The sequence below is a fragment of the Topomyia yanbarensis genome, chromosome 2 (genome assembly GCF_030247195.1).
Source record: "Topomyia yanbarensis strain Yona2022 chromosome 2, ASM3024719v1, whole genome shotgun sequence".
NCBI lineage: Eukaryota > Metazoa > Arthropoda > Insecta > Diptera > Culicidae > Topomyia > Topomyia yanbarensis.
The window spans coordinates 338522785-338541376 of record NC_080671.1 but is presented as its reverse complement, the minus strand read 5'-3'; the positions used below and the strand labels follow the sequence as shown (position 1 = coordinate 338541376).

At 37.8% G+C, this 18592-nt stretch overlaps 1 protein-coding gene across 32 annotated transcripts in view; it reads left to right on the top strand.

Annotated features, from left to right (window-relative positions):
• Positions 1-18592, top strand: part of LOC131684033 (tropomyosin-2) — a 155935-nt gene that overhangs the window by 100406 nt on the left and 36937 nt on the right. For 13 of the 32 annotated variants that reach the window (XM_058966522.1, XM_058966518.1, XM_058966519.1 and 10 more), the window contains 3 exons: positions 8459-8529; positions 16985-17060; positions 18362-18424. In XM_058966522.1, coding sequence (XP_058822505.1) covers positions 8459-8529; positions 16985-17060; positions 18362-18424 — 210 coding nt within the window. Of the gene's footprint in view, positions 1-8458; positions 8530-16618; positions 16690-16984; positions 17061-17886; positions 17950-18361; positions 18425-18592 lie in introns of all 32 variants that reach the window. The other 19 variants (XM_058966507.1, XM_058966513.1, XM_058966533.1 and 16 more) reach the window with 5 other exon arrangements.

Sequence of the window (18592 nt, the reverse complement as noted above, 5' to 3'; positions counted from 1 at the left end):
AAATTATAGATTCTTCCAATGCATTAGCCTACTGCGATTTTGAAATTTATCCTTAAAGCGTGAAGTGGACCAAACCAGTTGCGTTTGATTCTTAATCAAATTCCTCAACTTTTTATATATAAATTATGGTAGGAATCCAGAAACGACTAATTAAGTGCCCCTGGGGGTTACTTTTTGCCCACAGTGCATCGGTATTGGGCAATGTATGTGGATTTCTAAAAACCCCAAAACAATTATGCAGAAAAAAATCAAAATTATCTGAATACTAATACTTAACCCTTTTTAACATGTTAGTATCTCCGGAGTTTTGCTTTCAATGGTTTTATTGTATACAAGCAGATTATCTCAAATCAGACGTGTGCCAGTGAATCTGTCAAACTTTGTTGAACACGTCCCTATTTCATTTGAGGCAGTCCCTCGATTCGGATATAACCCAAGATCGAATATGCTGCTTCATCGAATAGCTCTGCGATAGTAGAGCTGATTCTGAACCAACGAAATCATTCGCAAGATCTGCTTTAACCAATTCATCACCGGTTTAAATTCCAGTAATACTATAAATACCGGGAAATCATAAAGGCCGGTAGTATCTGTAAATCTGCTGAACCAAGTGCTTTTAGTGTCGTAAGACTGCCAGAAACACTATAAATTATCTCTCTGTCGTAGTACTGATTGTATACAACATAGAATCGCAAAAGCTTTCGCATTGATTACAGTGCAGTATCTACTAAGCGAATAGGATTGCTCTTGTTCCATTTCAGGACAGTAGGCACCAGAAGCCGTCCTTCAACAAAGAAAAAAAAACTAGTATTACGTTTAAGATACTCACTTGGTGCCACATTCGTGTATGATCATTATGCACGATCTATTGGGTTACTGGTTCTATACCCATCAAGCTGAAAACGGTATGTGCCAGCCATCTTTTGAAGATGGTTTACTTTTCTCGTTTGAACCACCACACAAGACTACTGTATGTCATTATAGATCTAACAATTGTCGAATAGTTCCAATAGATGTACTAGGGCTTAAGACCCATGATTTACAGAGTACTGTCCATACTTGCTGTTTCAATCCGGAAATAATGTACTTCTGCGATGTTTTTGGTAGGGAATTCGGCAGGTCTCAACTTGAATTGTGTTAGCCTCTATGTATGCTACTACTATGAGTGAGTTTGCCGCTTTCACTAGCCGATCCACATCACTCAAATATTCAATTGTTAGAATATACCCATAAAACGTAGTTGCCTTTGTAGACATCTCAGTTTGTAGATTTAAGATTACGATATGTTACGATATCTAGCGCAACGTTTATCTGATTAAAGAACTTGTATTTATGAGTAAACACTATCTAGTTCACCTCTTGAACTAGAACCAATGCTATGCAAGTTGTTTCTTACTATAGACGGCGGAATAAATTTGTATTTGCTGTACGTTTAACTGGACATTATTTTTCCTATTCCAACCATTGTCGATGAAAGGAAATTTCATCTTCAATACTTTTTGCGCAACTAGGAAAAGCCAATCGCTATGGCTAGTTATCCTATGTAACGAACCATGAAGGGTTGATTTAGGACAAGGCTACCATTTGAAATCCACAATTAGTGAAGAAACAGGCATCCCGCTTTGCTAGAGAATCACTATAGACAGCAAGGACAGTGTATTCAGTTCGCGACTAACACGTTTTAGTCTCTCTATCCCTCCAGTCTTCGGCACGGAGTTAAACTGTGTCTTGTGGCCCTTGAACTCCGGTATGGGATCAATTTTTGACTAAGATACTGGGGGCCCTACTCTCACCATAACCTTACCTAGTGGGGTTACGTAAGAGTGAAAAGGGCGACCACCGTCAGTGACCTAAAGTGAAAGGAGTTAGAAAGGAGTAGATTGACTTCAAAAGCCACTCTGGGTGACGACCATGGGTTGGTTAAAAAATAACTAACCACTTACCTACCAAAATGTAGATAACTGGAACAAAAAAAAATTCTGTTTCATTTTTAGCAAATTTTTTGGAGTGTACTCCGTTAGGCATAAACGCAATCGGTGTAATGGACGACAGGCATTATCTTCATATGATTATATTTTGAAATGTTGGTGGAATGGGTTTGGAAGTGGGGGGGGGGGGGTTGGTAGGGTGGGAATGGAGGATGCGTCAGAAATCCTTCATCCTATTTCGGTATACGGGGTGGATGAAGAAAATGCGTGTGTGAGGGTGGTCCAAGGGGCGGGGAGTGATGAAGGAGGGAAGTGTAAGGGTAAGGGGGAGGAGCGATGCAACACTCAACTGCATATTATGCCTTCCATTTGAGACTTGGTTTGTGAAAATTGACTCAGGCATCACCGATGAACCAATGTGACCTTAATTGTGAAATACGCCCGGAATCCAGGACTTTCGGAATTGTCGATAGTGAACAATATATTCAAAGAATGTTTGATGGGCAATCAGTGAACAAGACCTGCGAATCGAAATAATTTGGTGATAATTTCAATAGATTTTTAGCCTCTGAGGTATTACGATTGTAACGGTTTGTTTGGGAAATTCCAATGAGACAATACTAATTAACTTGTAACTCTGGAACCAAACGTCAGAACTGAATGAAATTTAATAGCAACCAATAGGATAATTGCACCTCTCATTTAAAATTAAGTTTGTGAAATCAGTCAAAAATTCGTTGGGAATAGGTATGATATTGGCTTAGGAACTTGACGAGTTCCCCTAGGGTATCAAGAATTGTTAAAGGTGGCCAATGCGGTCAAACCTTCTTCAATTGATCATTAGTGATCTAGACCCGCAAATGTATGTAATGTTGTACCCTTTTAGAGCTTGAGCTTGTGCGACCACCCCTGGCTGCTACTCCGTTATCGATCGGGAGTAGCTGAAGTTGCACAGGGAATCAGTAGATAATTATGCTTGGGAGTAGCGAAACATCTTTCAATGTGCAACTCCTGGTAATCCTAAAGTGTTTCTGATCAATACCGGCGCCGGCCATGCCCGAACGTAGATCGCGGAAGGAAAGGGTAGGAATGGTTAGTCCGACACTTAATTTTGCTAGAGGCCGTATATACTACTGCGCACTCCACAAGTATCACGGGAGGAGGATATTTTTGTTAGTAAGAGTATAGAAGTTGGATCTACTTCTTCTTTACCGACGTCAGAGAGGTGATTCCACTACCTGGGCTAGATATCGATCCACCAATTTCATGGACCGGGGGCTTTACTTCCCTTCCGAAGGAAGACGTGACCACAGATTTTTTTACCTCAGAAAAATCTCAACGACCTCGACTGGAATTGAACCCAGGCCAACTGGAATGAGAGGCGGTCACGCTAACCACTCAACCACCGACGCCGTCTCTAAGTAATGTTGTACCCTTTTTGATGTGTGTTACATCATTCGGACATTATGGTGTTACCAGTTCATATGGGAATTTACTGTGTGACCGCACTCTTCAAGCCGTAACTCCGGAAGCCGGATCAACTAAAAATTCAATTACAGCTTATGGGAGCGTTATACCTTTCAGTTGAAACTAAGTCTGTGTTAGTTGTAAGTTGTCTGTGTAAGTTGTGAGTTGAAATGACACACAGATACACACAAACATTTTCCGATCTCGACGAACTGAATCTAATGGTATATGACACCCTGGGCTTCGGTTAAAAAGTCGATTTTTAGAGTGATTCCATAGCCTTTCTTTATATGAGAAAGGCAAAAAAACATCGGGTGAAAATGTGAACTATCGTGTATAACCAAAGCGGGTATGCAATTTTTCGTCCAACGATTTAAGCCAACGCACTAAATAAAGATGGCAGGCCCTTTTTTAACAATTAGTGTGACAATTGGGGCAGGACCAAAATAGAGTTAACACTCTCCTGCTTTTATATTGATGTCAATTCTATTTAAAAAATACTGAAATCACAGTTCTTTTGATACGATCTCACACACATACATGTTACCATTGCCGAAGTAGATCATGTTTATCTTGAAGAACAGCTCATGAAATGAACAATGGAAAAGTGGGTGGTTTTTCATTCAACGAATGGCCAACCGTTATGTTTATGGTTTTTTATCCAAGTAAGCAAAAGATTTGTTCGTGAACTTGAACAATCAAACAAAGTTGTTTCGTAACTATAACATTTGTATTCCAGCTTCAACATTTACTCCTTAATTCTTTGTATAATATTTTAGTAAAATCTGTCTTATTTGGAAATGAAATAGAAAATTAGTGATAAGTTGTACTGCGACGTCGTAACAATTGAAAGAGAAAATTAACAAAGAGAGGCTCTCAATGTTACCTTGGTCCTATAGAAATCTCCCCAGAGTTTGTAAATTATGCCTATTGTCCATCTGTCTAACTTACTCTGAGCCAATTGTCCGTTGTGCTTAACGTAAATTATACGAATCGTTGATTATGTCTATCACACAGTATGCCTAACGTATGCATGCCTAGCGTTCTTGACGTTTATAACGTCCTGCACCCAATTTTTTAAACTTTCAAGTAGAATTTTCTATTGGAGAATTGCAGTTTGGAAACTTTTGTAAATGATGGAAATGGCTGATTGACGCTATTGATGACAGCTTCCATTTACCACACATTTTGTTACATTACAAGCTCTTTTAGAACTTCTGAAGGCGAATTTTGTTGGAGTAACAAAGTTGCTATCACTTTTAGCTTAGCTTAGCTTAGTTGACCGCCCGTGAGTTTCCCGTGATCGATCAAAGCCTATTGAAATTGTATATTGAACAAATTGTATGATACTTGGAAGTAGTACATCATACTCAATGTGCAACCTAAGCATACTAAAATTAAGGTATGATCAACAACGTAGATGGACACGCCCTTGCTGGTCAATTTTGGGATGGGAAGGAATGTTAGTTCAACACTTGTGACTACTATGATCGAGGAATTCTCTGCATTATGCACAAGTGTCGCAGGATGGGATTGGCGTTAGTAGGTAGGGAAATGAATCAGGATATATCTTGGTAGATATTGTGATTAAGCTAAGTACTCACGCGCTTTGTCTTTTCATTTTAGATCTGTCGATCGAATAGGCATTATTCTTTCGCGGGGCGTTACATACGATCTTAGCAATATGTACGAAAGTCGCTCGCGGGCAATTTCCGATAATTAGAAACGAGCAATTTGAGCTGCGAACGGCTGGCCATCGGGAGTATTTCTTCTTATTAACACTTCAATGATTATTTCCAAAGCTTGCACTACAAAGCAAGCGAACAAAAAGCAGACTTCCCATGAAATCGACAATTTAGTACCTGTGTACAAAATTTCGTGCACGCGTTGAACCTCAAACATTCTTCGTCTCGATGTACAGGTTCGCTTCGAACATCGAACCCAAGCGAACGGTGTACAAATTCTAGTTCAAACATCCGTGTACGTACACCGGGTGCGTACACGAGAACGATTTGCACAAGGCAAAAAAAGTCAACGCTGGTGATGATGAGAGCGAGAAAGAGAAAAATAGTACCGCAAACCTATGTGTACGCACACTGTGTACGTACATGGGGTTGGGTTGTGCAGGTGAACATGTGCACGTGTTTAGGTACGAAATAGTGTGTTTGAGTTCGTACACGAAGTGTGTTTTTAATATGAGCGAACATTGTGTGCGATGTGTATATGGGAAGACTGATAGAAAGTATAAAAGATATCCCAAATAAATGTGAAGAAATTCACTGAGAAATGTAAATGACAAGTTGGCATCTCCACTATCCATATCAGACACGTTTCCATAATTGGGTTAAATGCTAAATTACAAACGACATGCGTCAAAAATATAATAAACACAACGACATAGGCTTTTGATCGATCGGCGGCTCAGAAGAAGAATGTATGGGAAAAGAGCAATAAGACCGACTACCATATGCGCGGTTTAAACTCGAAAGAATGATGCAGAGTACTGCACTGGATGATTTTTAAGGAAAGACCAGTTGTGCGATTTTACGAAGTTTTAGCTTCTGATGACCCTACATTTTCTGACAGAGTGATATTCTGGAGTGTTCAAATGTTTACCGCTACAAAGCTTATGGCAGACCTTCATGAGACCTCAAGAAGTCACTTTTGGAGGTATTCGTCAATGTAGATTTGACGGTTCCGGATTAAAAAAAACTGGCTTATTTTGACACATTTACAGAACGTTTGCCACACAAAAAACTTTTTGGGTAATTCGACAGCTTCATCTTAGGCCAATTAAAAAAAAAATACTACTTGAAAGTTTTTTTTAAATACGGTTTTTAAATCAAAGCTTTGTTAGTTATACCTTGGCGTGGAATGGCCGGTATATTAATACATACTGTTGCTTAGTGTAGAATTAGACTTCATCCTTTACGGCTATTGTACAACCGCCAGAAGAAGCCTAAAACATTGGTACACAGTCGGGAATAGCGGATCAGAAAAGGTGACTATATTTCAGTGATTCACTCAATATAGAATGGATAAAGGCTATGATGCAAAACTTTAAGGTCAGTCCAGATTAAGTCTTCGGTACGGATCAATACCTTGACCTAGTTAGTCGCCTCTTACGACAGACGTGGGCGCAGGTTCTATTCTCGGCAAAAATTTGTGACTTGTAACAAAGTTGCTATCACTTTTAATAACAACTTTCTCACTGATTTTGAATTAGTTATAGAATTTGCGTTTCGTTTCATCAGAATCCGACACACACTAACTTAGTGACAGGATAAAGCTAGCACCGGATTGACGCTAGTATCAAAAAACGGAGACACAATTTGTGTTCCTGAGCAAACCCCTAGTCAATCGTGATACCCCGCAAGAAAGGGAGCTCATTTTAAGCTGATGAGAACTAATGAAATCGAAACATTTGGTTTGGCTTAGCAAGCCAATGCAAGATGTACTAGGCTATATTTCTCCTTAGTAGAGAAAAATTCTCAAATATTTTAAATTTCATCCTACAATCACCATAATAGTTTATCCTGTGCAAAAAAGCCTTCCGAATAAGGAAATATTTCACTTTTTTGTTACGGCTAAAAATTACACAGATTGAGTTGTCCGCGGCGAGCTACTGCGCGAGATTGTTTATAAATCCGAGATTTTCATTTATTAAAAAAAAATATGGTGTTGTTTCTCTTGTTGCTTTCATGTTCAAAAAATCCTAAGAACACCCTTTTAATTAACCACTGATGAGGAGGTCCTCTTTATCGTTATTAATCTAAAAAAAGTATATGCATTATTTTAAATTTAGAAATACTCACTAAATTAGTGAAATAAGTATATGTTTACATATTCGTTTTGACTAAATTTGGGAATTTGAAATATGACTTTTAAAAGTAAACTTTTAAACGAGACACGTATAGACTTATGTCTAGTACCCAATGTAATATGGTGTAGACATACCTCGTCTATGTACTCGGTGGTACTGAAATCAACGCCATGCCAGCTTAACCCTCCGGTACTCGCGCGTATGGCTCCCCGAATAAGCAGCCGCTGGTGCTGAAAGAATATTTCGTTAGATTTTCTGAAGGTTTTGCACAAAATACAACGGCGCGAGTGCCGGAGGTTCAAAGCTTTACTTATAATAAAAATTTCTGCCTTGGCCGAACGTCATGCATAACCTGTATAACGTTGACTTAAGAAAATATTCTACCTCACGGACAGACGAGCGGGCATGGCATTGTTTGAAGTCAATCGCTACGGTGTCACTCCGAAGTGAGACTACTTCTCACTCTCTAAATCTAGGTCGTTTCGATTTGATTCTGTTTCCCACAACACTTTACTAGTCGGTGGAAGTTGGGCACTGTTTGATAAACTATGCTATGATAGGCCAAATCCAAGCCTAATGATAATGTGTAATTGAAATATCCCTGCTGTAACAACAAATCGATGCCTTGGTACAATATTCTGTGGTGGAACTTGACCTTCAATTTCGACTTCGAAGCCGATTCTTAATTTAAAGGAAAATCATTTTTGTAATTAATTTAAAGGCATTTTGGTACAATAAACCCACAATTTACAGCGGAAGATTATTCATGAATCTGTCATTAAATGTAAACAATCTTTTTTGGTGAATAAATGCAGTTCGTTGTTTAATATCCGAAAAATAATTCCATAATGGGTTTGACATAAGCAAAGCATCACGAAAGAGGAATCGCTGAGGATCTTGGAAGTAGGACTACGTAAATCTACGATTGGCATTTGTACTTCTCTGAGTGAAAGAGCGATTCGTAAGGTGTAAAAATCGTCTCAAGCTGCTTGCAAACATTATCAAGGTAACATGCTTACCGTATTCAACGCCACTAACTTGTGTTCCACCGAAGCTTTTCTCCTTTCCCACAAACGTAACCTGTTCGCAGAGTGGACCTATGTCGGAGACTCATCGCATGGATTGTGTCATAGAGTGTTGCAGTGTTTGACTCTCGTGTCAAGAATCCGTTCAAAGCCTCTAAATTCTTGATTATTTCCTTTTTTTCTCCCTCGTTTATTTCCATTGTAATCGATGACAGGTCGCTCGTAAATTGGCCATGGTTGAAGCCGATTTGGAGCGTGCTGAAGAGCGTGCCGAAGCCGGTGAAGGGTACGTTGTTCCGTTGTTTGCCGGCTGCGTCCTGGTTGTGCTAAACAAAAAAATCTAACTTTGTGTTGTCGCGATTTTTTAGTCTTCTGTTTGTTTGAGTGTGGTGCTGTAAAAACAGATACCCGTACCAACATTAATCAAATGCTGCTGTCGTTGTGTGATTTGCATTACCACTGTAATCATAAGGTTCGAATTATTACCGTTTTCAGGTGCGTCACGAACCTTTTATCTTCAATTGTTTGCCAATTAGGTGAATGTAAATTGATTAGTTCTATTTGGTGGATCACTCTTTAATTTTGATGAAAATCGGTAAAACACCGAATACTGACAGATATCAACATTCCATTACAAAAAACTGGAACATAAATTTCACATTTTCATGGATACAGAGATCCACATTTTTTATCGAGCTTTTCTCCGTGCTTCTCTCAATGGCATACAATTGAAGATAGTAAAGATTCATCAACAATTTATAAAAGAAAGAAATCAGCGTAATTTCGTGCATATTGCATATATTAAACTTCTTTTTCAGCCTCCCCGTTGTGAGCAGATGAATACAGTGCATACTAGAAATGATTTGCGAGTTTTGTGATTGTTATCTTTTTCGGGTTCAATTGAGTGAAGGCATGAAGACAATTGGCCATTAAGGCAAGTTTGAGTTCCAGAGATGGCATTGCAATGAAAACTGGGTCGTTTTTCTGCATTAACTGCATTGTCTTTTTTGGCTTTTAGTAGAAAGCCATAGGTCATTTTCTATGCGATTTTGATTCGGTGGTTTCTTTTAAGTCATTTGCATTGGAATTTAGTTGAGTTCATCATGATCATTCTTTTCTTTTACATTATGATAGATTGCGTTTCAAATTAATGATAATTTAAATGAATATAAATTTAAGAGTTCAGTACATGCTTTGTTTTTGCTAATGGGCTCAAAACTAGTTGACTTATGTAAAAAATTTTTTTCTGATTTCTATTCCTATTTTCGATTCTTTAAGCACATTTTCTTTTCTGCTAGAGACGTGTTTCATTTGGCACTGTGGAGAATTTAATGCATATTGACCCGAAAAACGTGATATTTCTTTATTTACAAGAAATTAAAGAAAAATGACAAAATTTCCACACCATTAGTAAGAAAACGAAAACAAAATAGAATAGACTTGATTAGTCATGTGTATGATGAGTACCATGAAGTCGGCGGGAAAAGGAATAACGGTGATAACTCATTAGCTTAGTCTCCTTGTGCGTTTTGTTTATCCGTAGAACTCGCGTAAGTAATTAATTAACCTATCTGTTAATTAACCTGTTTAAAGTTTCAATCATTAGTAACTTGTAGTTTTAGTTTTCTAGTAGTGACATTCACGGGAATATAGATAACTTATTCACGAAACTGTTTCTCTTCTCATTCGAAGCTTGGTTCGGTTTAGCAAGCCTGCTATATTTCTCCTTAAGTAGAAAAAATTGAGTGAAAACCATATGAAAATTGAGAAAACTCCATTAAGAACAAAATTGGTTAAAAACACTAAAGGGCAGAAAACCAACAAACAAATACGGTATTACCGTATCGATGTGGCCGTAGCTGTGGTAGGCTGGGGAATTGATGGTTTTCTCACCGAAATCTACACCCTAATCCGTCAGCAAATTGAGACCAACCTACTTACTTTGTGCTTTTCATATAAAGGCTGGTAATGGTTAACTTCCAACCGCAGTAACATATTGCTTGCCATATCATACAAATTTCTCCACTTGAATCAACATATTCGCATCTTTAACATTCCCTTCTCCGACGACATTATAATAGTGTACACCTGGAAGGAGTTTTGAGTCCTCGTTCAGATAGGTCTCATCGCCCATTAAAATGTATGCTGCAAAACTCACGAATACAATTTTTTTCTGCATTTTGATGGTTTTTTGCCTTTTATAGGTCTTTAGATTTTTCGGTTTCTTGATACGCTGATTAATTCTGACGATGGTTACCGATTTGTTAGCCAAATCACGCACCGACTATAATTTATTTTAATTAATTAGAGATAGTATTTACTATTTCAGTAACGGGTTGACGATTTAGATCAGCATACTGTTTAAAAGCGCACGGTGATCGTTTAAAAGTCAATTTCATCAAACTTATTTATTTTGCATTTTTTTGATTTATTGTTTTTGCGCCATATTTTGGATGACCAATTTTAATTCCAAAATTGTATTTGGCCAAGGACGCCGTCACTAACTTTTTAATGGAGAGAAATATAGTTCTAACATATTCAGGAGAATTACTGCAAGAGGCTTATTACATTTGTAGAAAACACGAACTTTCTATGTCACTTCCCTCGAAAGCTAGTATTGGCGCCATCTTAGCGGCTTTGAACTGAGTAAAAATTTCTGAAGTGCCCCCCATTTTTCACAAAGTAGTTCACTACTTTTGCAAAACATGTTTTTATTTTATTGTGTTACTACCCCTAAACATCTACATGAAATATTTTGTCGTTATTCGAAATATTTATAATAGTTTTAGTTAATTGAAAATTTATACACCTTTTTATTATAATATTTTCTACAGCCAAAGTTTAATTTCGAATTGCACCAAACTTCACTGGTGGTTTAACAAATGTTTAGTCTTGAAAATGTCGAAAAAAGGTTTAAGAAATGTTAACTATTTTTACTATTTTTTAAACAATTTTTCAATAAAATGCAGTTTTAAATGGTTTCTTCACGCGATATTCATTCCGTTTAAGTTGTAAAATGTTGCATATATTATCAGCTTTTAATTCTAAGAATAAAATTTTTGAGCAAGCATAAGGTTTTTAAAATATTTGATTTTTTGTGTTACCCGGCATGCGAAAAACAACGCGCGAGCGAAACAGTCGCTGGTCGCCACGGCACGCTTAGACCAACATTGCTTTAGCGAACCTGCCGTACTTTCCGCGACACGCTTGAAGGACAAGCATAAAAGTTGGCAATGATGAGTTTCGGTTGACAAATGGCGTGTGACGGACTCAATCAATCAGTTTTAGGAAACCAGGTGGTGCGATTATACTTGATACATACATACTTTTTATTATGCAACATTTTACAACTTAAACGGTATGAATATCGTATGAATTTAAAAATGCATTTTTTTGGAAAATTGTTTAAAAAATAGTAGAAATAGGTAGTTAACATTTGTTAAACCTTTTTTCGACGTTTTCTAGACTAAACAGTTGTTAAACCACCAGTGAAGTTGGTGCATTTCGAAATTAAGCTTTGGCTGTAAAAAATATTATAATAAAAAGGTGCATAAATTAATTCAATTAACTAAAACTACTATAAATATTTCGAATATCGACAAAATATTTCACGAAGTTGTTTGGGGGTACCCAAACAATAAAATAAAAAACATATTTTGCTAAATTCACCACTTTGTGTAAAAGGAAGGGGGCACTTCAGAAATTTTTACTCAACTACAATTTTTTGACGCAAAGATGTAGTAAGATTCTTCCGAACATATAATTTAATAGCTAAACCAAATTTTTTAGGAAATCTAATCAGTTTGGCACTGCGCAAAAGCAAGTGCACTACTACCTACTTTGTTAGAAGTTTAATAACTTCTCCGAATGTTTTTAGATCGATTGGCAGTCTTTGTCAGAGTTGCAGGCAAAACTATTTAGTAGAATCTCAATTCTAAAGGTGTTTTTATGCCTGCAGTGCCTCCTAGTGGTGAAAATGTGAATAAGTGGAAATTTATTCAAATTGATTTTTGGAAAATCCCATGAAAAACGTTGCTCTGGTAGCTAGACGCGGTCGATTTAGCACAAAATTGGAATATAGAATCTTAGTGAAAATAGAAATCGATACAGGGATGAGACGAAGGTGTTCATTGTTTTCTGCTCCCCTTATATATCCCATCCATAAGACTTGATAACCTGGCAAATTCTAAACTATATTTTTCTCGTGTAGTTATTTTACATTATGTGATTGCTAGCGCCTTAAGACCACTCGGGTCCCGTGAGCACTATTGAGCTAAGGAGCTCCTATATTTTAATAGGTATAAATAGTTGTGTGAGTATAAGTACGATCAAAGATGATTCCATTTCTACTCTATGAGACTCTTTAGCAAATTTGAGCTAAATCAGTCAACCGTATTGATATCCTTTAAAGAAATAAAGTGGGATTCAAAATATATGAAGAACAAAGACGAGTTGAGATTTCCCCAACCAGATGTCGTTGCTGATGACCGAATATCGTTGAAAACCGCCAGATGATTTGAGTATAACTAATGAAGTTATTGTTTTTTCTGACCGATCTGATCAGTAGTGGCAAACGGACAAACACACTATATGCGGTGGTGTGTTCGAACTCAGGCGAGCTGCGTATAGTGTAATGAACTGTAGTCTCTCCAGAAGATATAATCCTACCTTCATAGTTGTAAGACCTTGTTTGCCTCTATCAAAAAGGATGAATGTTGGAGTAGGATGGGTTAATCGTCCATCATTGAAACGTAGACCAGAATAGCAAAAATTTCATCGTACATACTTAATAATTGAAACAGTAAACGAAGCGCACTGTTGTTTCTGTTTCTGGAATACCTGCTGTAGTTAGTACATGCTCATTTACATTGTGTCGTTTGGTATTGTTCTTTATATGAAAGCTTCTTGATGTTCCTGAAATGATGAAACTAAATAGAGTCGACTTCCGATGTTGGAAATGGCACAATTTTCTTTCAATCAATATTTCACTCCCTTACGGTTGGCCGAATTTGGCAACCTTTGAAATCAATCGATACTATTTCGAGAATAAGCGCGCGAATCACCTTTAGATTCGTTAATTTTGTTCGCATTTTTTCTGACGGAACAGAAAGAAAGATTGAAATATTGGCTCTTTTTGCAAGAATTTTTGGTAAGGTAGGTTTTTGTTATATATTCCGACAGACACTTTGTGCATTCGATAATTGTGACCGATTCGGGGAAGTGTAGAAAGCGATCATGGTGTATTTTAAAAAATAACAACAGTATCCCTATTCAATTGGTGTTTTGAAGACAGCCATTAACTTGTACACTATTCTATATAGGAAGCGGTGAATACCTTAGTTTTTTTTCCTTTTTTTATTTCGATTATAGAGGTCTTAACCTGAAGGTCATTCGCCTCTTCGGCTTAGAAAATTCTCTTATGAAAAATTTCTAACCCTACGTGCGGGGTCGGGACTCGAACCCAGGTGCGCTGCGTACAAGGTAATCGATTTACCAACTACGTTACGCCCACTCCAATACCTTAGTTGTCACGTAAAGTTTGTTTAAAATTGCTTTCGAAACAAAACATAAAAATTACTCGAATCTATCAATATGATCGGTACAATTCATTTTAATGCCAGTAATGTAAAACAGTGGAAATATAAAAGATGACGAGTGCACGTTGCCGCGATACTTAATATGTCTTACCTTTCGTCATTTGTCCATAAACTGAGGTTTTGAATTTATCAAGTCTAAATTGAATTTTAAAATTATAATTTAAATTAAATTTATTTCGGTAGCACAAGAATGAGAACACGACACAAAACAGGAATATTTATAACTCTACTAAATATTCGAGGTTCTTCAAATGTTCTCAAATGCACGCACATCTGCCGGCCTAATTAATTTTGATACGGCAGAGTTTAATGCAAAAACAACATTATTGGTTCTGTGCCAGTCTAAGACTGACAGGGCATAGCGAAACATGCCCAATTCGGCAGTGTCGAGCCTTCGTAACACCTCACGAAGTAGCTTTTGAATGCTTCCATGTGGATTCGTTTGTTCGTCAACAGACCCGGATTTGACGAGGAAATGAATATTTTGCCACATTCGCAGATCGCTTGTCAAACAAGGTTTTCTTGTTGATTGGCTCCAGGTCTGGTGTTTTCTTGACTTTGTATAAATGGTATACCAAATTTTTCGTTATTGTTAAACATAATTTGAAGCTTGATTCAAAATGTTGGCCCGACGTTTGAATTGGTTCAATAGTCATGCAGAGCGCTTTGATGCTTTTTAAAGATCTAGAACACATGGGATACGGTGCAATGGGTGATTCCGAATTACTTGCCATCTACTGCTACCCACACGCTAAAAAGTTATGAACTATTGAGTGCGACTATTTTTTGAAATATAGTCTAATGATTTTATATTCATCCTAAGTGCGGGTGTGCCCATACGTAAAGACGGTACTGATTGATAGGCCTGTACAGGCAGCGGTAGAGGTGAAATTCAATTTGGCATTAAATTTTTTCACAGGGGCAATAAAACTTGAATTATAACTAACATCTGTTCGTAAAGTTTTTAGACTAATTTCAGGCATTTATTGTACTGCTCAAACGAGCACAAAATTGTCAACCAATACACTTGTCTCACTTTACTGCACTCTTACTGCTCCATTAATTTTAAATTACGCAGTTGTTTATAAATAAAATATCGTACAAGTTGGATTTACGTAAATCTGTCGCCAACCTGTTTTGACGACTCAGTACATAAAACATTCTTTTAGTATTCAAAGGCAAGTTAATCGCGCATGTTATTATTTTTCATATTTTAAAGGGTAAATGTGGTAGGCTATCACAAAAATTAGAGGCAGAACAATGATAAGTGTATAGTCAATTGCTAAAAAATGACGCGCTAATTGTCCCAAAAATTTTATAGCTCTGCTGTCAACTGTATTTTGAAGAAAAATGTAATTTATCATAAACGTAAGCGAGTACCGAAATATTCAGCGATTTAACTCGTCAAAATACCTATTTGCTGCCGTACACATCACCGTAAACACTTTCTGAATGGAAAATTTGTCATTTTGGACGATGAATCGTACTGTAAATTGTTGTACCATAAGTTAAGTGGAAACGATGGTTGTTCTACTGACAATATTGAAGAAACACCAGAGGATGTTAAATATACCAGCAACTCGAAATTCGATCCAAAGGTGTTGATGTGGGCAGCCAATTCTGCGAAGGGATGATCCATAAATGACGTAGTATTTTTTGAGTGATTTTTAACACCCCCCTCCCCCATCGTAGCATTTCGTCACAAAATTCCATATACCCCCCCCCCCCCTTCCTGATAATTACGTAGCTTGACGGTAACCCTCACCCCCCTCGTTGTCCCCGTAAAAAATTAAAAAAAAACAAAAACGATATTAGTTAGATGAAACGGGTAAGATTGTAGTGACATCAGGTCAACTCCTATTCCCCTTTAAAAAAGCTACGTAGCATGACATGACCCCCTACCCCCCCTGTCGTCACACATCATCACAAAATACAAAACTCCCCCCTCCCCCATATAATGCTACGTCATATATGGATGGTCCCGAAAGGAATTTCAGTGCTTCTAATCCGGTTAAAATTATTTTATGAATGTTCCTAAAACAATCCAATAGTGTGACATTCTGATTAATAAGATGAATAAGTGATTGTTCACCCTACATATTTTTTAGTATCTGATTTATTTTTCAAATATTTCGCAAACAAACTGTACTGTATTCATCTTCGAACAACAAGCCGTTTCCAGCGAAACTCCACGAGAGGAACTGCGATCGAAAAAAAACTTTTCCTTCAAATAATTTGTTGTTTAACCTAACACTTTATACTACAGAAAAGAAAAAACAAACCAAATGCAAATATTTAGCTAGCTAGAAGTGTTTATTTACTAATTTAGTTCGTAAGAATGTTCTACGAAAAACCGAAGTGAACAGACCGAACTGGTGTCCTCTATCCGCGTACAAGACGACACCAGTTCGATCGGTGCCTCGGTTTTGTTTTCAAATAACCCCGTTGTGTGATTTTTTCTAACCTCAATTTTTTTCTTGTCGATTTTGAAACCACCCGAAACTAAATCGGATGGCTACGATGATTGCATTGTTGTTATTGTTTAAATCTGCTGCCAATCGTTGTCGTAAAACCAACTAACCAACACGCATTACACTCGGGCCAATCAACACTTGCCAACATCCACAAAAACGAAACCAAAACGGAAACGGCCTCCGCTAACAACAAAACCTTGCTGCTGCTGCTGCGCTTCCCCTGTGTGTTTTGTGTGCAACCCCGCGTAAAAAAACAATGCCGTCCTCCAACCTGGATGCCCTGTTGGATGAACTGGACCTACAGGTGGCCAGGAAGCTCGTCCTTATGGAACAAGACCTGGAACGTTCCGAAGAGAAGGTTGAAATGAACGAAAGGTTTGTGCTTGATGTGCTCGGTTTTCCCCCTAACCTTAGCTCTAAGAATAACCAGTATATTTTCGCTGATTGGATACGATCGGCGCAGGGGAAAGAGGTACCGATCGGATAACAAAGTCAGTCAAGTGCGAAGACATGCGAAGGTCTCGCCGGTGCTGATCCGTTACCTTGCATCGATTTTTTGCCCTGCTTCGATCTGTCATTGCGCGATCGATATCTGCCACTTTAGCTGATCTTTTATTTTGTTCTTTCTTCTTTTTGTCGCACTCTAAAAAACCGGATGAACCACCTGCAGCAAGATCGTTGAGCTTGAGGAGGAACTCCGCGTTGTCGGTAACAACCTGAAGTCGCTGGAAGTGTCGGAAGAAAAGGTATGAACGATCTTGTACATGCGTTTTTCGTTATATTTTTTTTCAGTGTTAGGGACGAAGACATTTTGCATCCGATACGACACTCGACACAGGAAAGCAAGATCAGGGAAGCTCGTTGTTGTGAATTCAATGCTTGCTTTCTTGTGACGAAATACACACACATCGAAGGGATCGAGTAGTTCATCGGGGGATGAACTTGATAGACCACTTGGTTCGCGGCCGCAAAATTATCACGCCTCGTTATTGCATTATCAACAACTTTTCGCAATTTATTGAATATTTTGCGGTGACGTCACAAATGAACTGAGAGTTCTTGTACTGTTTACATGGACTTAGAAAAAATATTTACGATTTACTTAGAGCGAATCTAGTCGTCCACAAACTTTTTTTAGTCCATGTGTTTACAAGTACAAGCGAACTGTCAAGAAAAGTGATGTTAACTGTTTCAGTAAAGAACCCAATTGAAAGTTAAAAAGTAAGGTCGACGCCTACTAAGGAAGAAAAAAATGCGATAAACTACCTGTCGTTGTAATGAATACTGTTACGATTAAATATCAAGTTTCTTTCCCGATGCTCTACTCGTTTCTCAAAGGATTACTCATTCGCTACAACTTAATGCCACTATGTACAACCAACGTTTGACCCTCCAACAATAGGAAAAAATAGTAAAAGTCCCTGTTTTCTGAAATGGTTGCATTTTTTACGATAACATTTTTCACGGTTTTTTGACGTTTTCGTTTTCTTTTATTTATTTTTTTCGATTCCAAACATAATACGACCTTTTTGACTTCATTTATGGTAAAATAAAACCACAACTTACAATTAGGCTAACCAACGTGAGGAGGAGTACAAGAACCAAATCAAGACCCTCACCACTCGTCTAAAGGAGGTACACACAAAAAAAGGATTAGTTTTCTGTCGATTTTTCTGCCGTTTCTGTGTGTGTTTATGCGTTTGCGTCATCCAATAACAGCTCAATTGAACTTTGAAACGCGATTGGTTGTTGTGATTTTTGTCGCTGTTATCATTTAGGACAGGGAGCACACCGTTGTACCGGAGGACAATTACAACGACTTTCGACGTTCCTCACTCAGCAGTGCGACACCAAGCAATGATTAATCGAATGATCTTTTTTGATTGTTGTTCTATTTTTCCTTTCTTTTTAATGCAATTGTGATCGCCTAACCCCTTTCTGCTGCCGTGTGCGAATGATATAACGCTAACCAAATATGCAATAACACATCAACACATAAAACATCGAACGAAATCGATATCCGGAATCGTGAAACAAAATCCACCAGGCCACGCAACGGGAGGAAACGTACGGCGGCCAAGTTAGAGTGCTGGACCAGCGTCTGAAGGAGGTATTAGCTAATAGCGACAACTGAGCGATTGGACGAAAGTCCCCTGTCTGGTGGTCGATGGAGCCTTGTATTAGTTGTGCTCTTCGCCCTCTCTTTCTGTCTGTGATTGCTGTTTCTCTGTGTGCCTGTTTCATCTTTCTATTGTTTGTACATATTCTGTTCGAATGT